The sequence below is a fragment of the Tachysurus vachellii genome, chromosome 25, assembly GCF_030014155.1.
Source record: "Tachysurus vachellii isolate PV-2020 chromosome 25, HZAU_Pvac_v1, whole genome shotgun sequence".
NCBI lineage: Eukaryota > Metazoa > Chordata > Actinopteri > Siluriformes > Bagridae > Tachysurus > Tachysurus vachellii.
The window spans coordinates 1,522,501-1,527,500 of record NC_083484.1 but is presented as its reverse complement, the minus strand read 5'-3'; the positions used below and the strand labels follow the sequence as shown (position 1 = coordinate 1,527,500).

The 5,000-nt window shown below is 45.1% G+C and overlaps 1 protein-coding gene across 1 annotated transcript in view; it reads left to right on the top strand.

Moving 5' to 3' along the window:
- LOC132840334 (golgin subfamily A member 6-like protein 22) overlaps nucleotides 1-5,000 on the top strand; it is a 109,100-nt gene that overhangs the window by 8,820 nt on the left and 95,280 nt on the right. The window contains exon 4 of the mRNA XM_060861896.1: nucleotides 4,633-4,706. Coding sequence (XP_060717879.1) covers nucleotides 4,633-4,706 — 74 coding nt within the window. The remainder of the gene's footprint in view (nucleotides 1-4,632; nucleotides 4,707-5,000) is intronic.

Genomic DNA, 5,000 nt, shown 5'->3' with positions numbered 1-5,000 from the left:
GATACGAGGTTAGGGCAGTACGAGCTCCTCGCCAGTCTCTATCGGTGCGCCGGCCGGAATCACCAGCTCAGTAGTAAAGGAACCTAGCGCTGATTTACAGCCACTCGATGGTCGTTAGTCGGAATAAATTGCTCGTAGGAGCCAAGACAGCATTATTCAAGCGCAGGATACTAAGTGCATTGTAAGGTCAGCAATAAGGGCAAACTTACATATGTAGTGGAATGCCCTTGTAAACCCTCGTTAATATATCAGGTCAGAGCGTCGGGGGACGACGTCCCGTATCTCTGAATACTCTAACGCTAACTACGCTATCTAAAGGAGCCTTAATATACTGTAATAACAGGATATTAGCAGCACTGCTTCTCTTTCATGGCCCTATAGCTGTTTTTAGGAGCTTCAAATAGCAGTGAATTACTGAGATCCTTCAACAGTCCTGGGAAAAAAAGGAGTTTATATAAGAGTTTTATATAGAAATCAGAAAACTGTCTGAATACCATGAATATTTTCTCAGGTTTTTAATTCAGTCGCTTACACTTGTTTAAGTTGGAGTCTTTTTACTGTGTTATTTATAATAAAACCACTAATAATACATTTTATTTACGTTTTTTTATTCGTTTATATTTACGTCAAATCACGTGTAAAGTATTTCCTGTATTACACTTACTAAGGGTGAAAAAAAACAAATGCATCTTGTCATGTTACCATAGAAACCACCAAGAAGAGAAAACCCGTCGGAAACGCAGTGTTACAGCCGATTAGACGCCATCTTACAGAGCACTAAATCACCGATCACACACACTTTTTAAAATCCGTTCATCCGCGCCGTCTGCCGTCCCTGTTGCTATAGAAACGATATCATATCAGACAGAGCGTTGGCATTAATCTAAACCTGCGATCTGCAGCCGCGATACTGTCCGAGCTGCTGTTCCGAAAAAACGAATCGCCTCTTTCTGACCAATCAGAGCGCAGTATTCAACAGCTCCGTGTTATTACAGAGAACACTTACACGGCCACCTCTGAGCTCGGTTGTCGTATTAATCCGACGCGTCAGTCAGCCTTCGACGTGCCATTTTCAGCCAGACGCGAGACTTTTTCCTGTCTGCCGGCGCTCTGGCCGGTGGCCCGAGCTCTGACGCCGTTTCCCGCTCCTCATTATATTCCCTCTCCCTGTTTCAGCCATATTAATGTTCAAAATGGCCCTGAAAAGTAATTTGCGTGATGCAACATCCATGTTTGTCCCGGTTATATATTAGCGCGGCCGTCCCGAGCCGCGGCGGGGTTTTCTCTCCGTACTGCAGTTGACCATTAGTTTAATAGTATTTTTTTCTCTCTCCCTCCTCTTCAGCTTTAATGATCGAGTACTGTTTGTGCGAGCTTTTGCCATTCCTCTAACAAATTAGTTTACTGTGGTCATAACCTTCAAAAAGCTCATTACCATAAATTGCACGGCCTTTCATAAAGCCAGAGAGGCGCATTGACTGATCACGAGCGGGACCTCGCTACGGACACTGCTAGGAAATTAAAACCTCCATTTCCTGTACCTTTATTAATCAGCTAATGTTTTTTTATTCGCCTTATTAATTTTTGCCCAATTTTCAGAAGCAGCCCAAAGCTGTGCTGAGATTTGCGAGGCCTTTTACAGGCCTGTGGGTGTCGTAACCTCCGAGGTAACAGGAACAGGCGCTTATGGAATTGCCTCTGCGGTGTCTTTAGTCATCCTGTGGTTACAACATACGAGCACCTTCCAAGACCTTTTTTTTTCCCTTTTCATTATGATGCCTTGCTGCATTACATTAAATACTCAGTCGTTATTAACGTTTTTTATGGGAACTGTCAGAAAAAGGCTCCGACGGCATCACATTCACTTTCCCTGAACGGGTCATGAAGGACGTTCGTCCAGAACTTCCTGCTTCTCTGGAAACTCCATCGTCGTCACTATAACACACAGTTACACACGTCCTGTCTTTGTGTGTGGTTTGTTTTACTTCTATATGTTTCTATAAGCAGGTACTCGTACTTGCGACTCGATCGACGGCACGATGCGCAAGATATGCTGCGAAAGGTCTTGTATGTAAATGCTTTTTAAGTATATTCATTTAATGATTACATTCTCACCATTTTCCACCACTCGCACCCTAAAGAAATTCCTCTCAATTCCTGTTATTATTAACGCTAAACAGATTCTAACTGAAAGCACGATGGCTGCGTGAAACGACAAATTCAGAGCCACGGGTTGCACATCGCTCTAAAATCCCCCAGCAGATCGGAGCAGGAAGCATCCAGTCGGACAGCAGAGCCGATCAGGGTGGACAAACCTCCCAGGTGCTGCTGTAGACGTCACGCAGAGAAAAGCCATGGAGCTGTAACGAGGGCTCAGTTTACCAACACCAGCTTCCACACTGTTTTGTTTTAGATCTTTACCCACAGCATAAAGAAGCATTGAAGCTGGAAACGAAGCCTGCGTGTGTTAATCAAAGTGCAGGTTGAAGCATTTATTAGTGCACTTACGTCAACGTCTTAATTCCGCATTGGCTTTAACTACGGAAACTACGGACGACTGGAATTTAACAGTCGTTCAACCCCGTATACGTACCGCTCCGTTTTTCTCCGAAAGCGCAGTCGTTCACTAGGACTGTTACAGGCGGGTTAAGCTGCAGCGGCCCTTCGGAAGCGCCTTCTTAACGAAACCAAGCCGTTTAAAGTAATTCGGAAAGTAAATTACGGAGCTGTAGATTCGCTACAGGTTCACAACAAAGTATGGGATTTCGTTTGGGTTACTGGCTCTCTGGAGCAGCCATGTTGATAAAAAAACGTTCCTCTCGTTACAGTCAGGACACATAATTGGCGGCTCACGAGCCGCGCCGATCGGCCTTCCGTCCATTCTTTTAAGTAAGTGTTTGACGACTCGGGTCTCCAACCTGCCTTTATTGTTCCTCTCTGGCCATTTAATTCCCTCGTGTGCTCGCTGCTCCGTCTGCACCGGCTCACTCCTCTCAACACTAATAACAATTGTGCACCTTCAGTGAGCAAGCGTTCCTTCAGCTTAGACACGCTGCTTAATTAGCCCCCACACACACACACACACACACACACACACACACACACACACACACTACACCTACTGTAGCTGTAATGCTGCATATTGATCAGCTCATATGAAATTGTGATAAGCGCTTACTTTTTATCCGTCCGTGTTCAGTTACAAATACATACAGCACGTCGTCGTTAAGGGATTAAACCGCAGTCATTTTTTTTCTCCCTCCGACGCTGTTTGTCGACCCAGAAAGCAGCCGAGCGTTACGAGCCATAACAGGAAGAAGTCCCTCGTCTCAGGATCATGCATAAAATATAGAAAATAAAATACATCCGCTTTAACGGATGCACCTCGTGTGTGTGTGTTGTGTGTGTCTGGGGGTGAGGGGGGGTTACTAAGCATTTTAGAGGAATCAGAGCAGACCGAAAAAATGGGGAAAGAGCTCCTCTCTGCTTGGGCAGGTCACGGAGGAAAAAAAATAGACCTGATGGCACAGGGACTTGACCTGCAAGTAATTAACATCCACATTGATTTCCTCTTTTCCCCCCAGAGTGACCTCTGTCACTGCACCTTCCAAACACACACTCACATGCCCATATTTCAAGTCCACACACACACACACACACACACACACACAGAGCCCCATATTTCACTCCAGCACACACACTCCCCCCAATATTTCAGCAACACGGCCAGCCTCAAATCCCCAGCTCTCCAAAGACAACACCAGGCGAGGCAGCTGAAGACTAATTAGCTGTAGTACGGCGCTGACCATGTGAGCCGTATGTCTGTATGTTTTATTCACTGAATTTATTTATACAGCGAAGTCTCTTCCATCCGTCTTCTCGTGTTTGGTCAGCGACTTTATTATTCCGACAGAAAGTCTTGACGCCGTCACGTGCCTCGGTTTCGTGCGTCCGCGCCACTCGGGGTCGAGACGATACCTTGGAAACGTGTCGCATCGCAATACCGATACTTATGTTAAAGATACATAGGAGGGGTAAAAGGACACGCTGCGTTTTTAACTCTGGGACGTTCCACAACATTCAGCGTGACTACAAACGGATAAAAAGTACAAGGTGTCTTTCTCGAATAAATTGCTGCGGTATAAGAGGAATAAAACAAAGCACGTGCTCTTACTACGAAATAATAAACACTAAGGTGTGCGCAGTAACTTAACTTCATTTTTTTAATGCGTTAATATATAGTAAAATGTCATACATAAAATAAGTCCGTATAGATTTATAGTGTGTCTTTAAACATCTTTGAGGCTCGTGCGGTTATAAATCAGAGCCGGTTGAGATCACACCGCCGCCTCAAAGGCCTCACGGTTAATCAGCACGCAGCACGGCCACGTCAGCGTCCGAGTCAAAGTTCTGATTAAAACCCAGTTACGGAAATGAGACGTCAGCGAACGAGACGTTATCTTAATTATATTTCATCAAATGATCTTGTGTTACTTCCATGAAGGCCTTGAATTTTTTTTTTCCTCAGGTCTGCTTTTTGATTTGATGTCTTCTGAACATTCTCCTACTGTTGGGAACAGACAATAACGGAGCTGTGTGTGTGTGTGTGTGTGTGTGTGATGGTTATTACAGGTCACAGGGCTGACATTAAGGCCACAGACACCGGAGAGCGTCACAGACCAGTCAGCTCACAGCAGTCAGCTGCCGTAAGTAATAAACTCCGCCGCAGCTCCGGTTTGTTTGTACGGACGCTTTAACGTCCTGCACGAGGAATAAAACACGCTGCGGAAAACAATCAGCCACCAGGTGGCGTTAGGAAGCCGAGTTACCGTTACCATGGCAACAGCACGTCCTGGCATCCATGTTTATTTTTTCTTTCTCTTACGCGACGTCAGCATAGCAGTGTATTTTTACGAAAGAACGACGTCGTGCTTTTTATCCGTTTGTTGTTGCTTTTAACATCGTGCGGAAAAGTCAGTACAATTATTCCCTTACAGTAG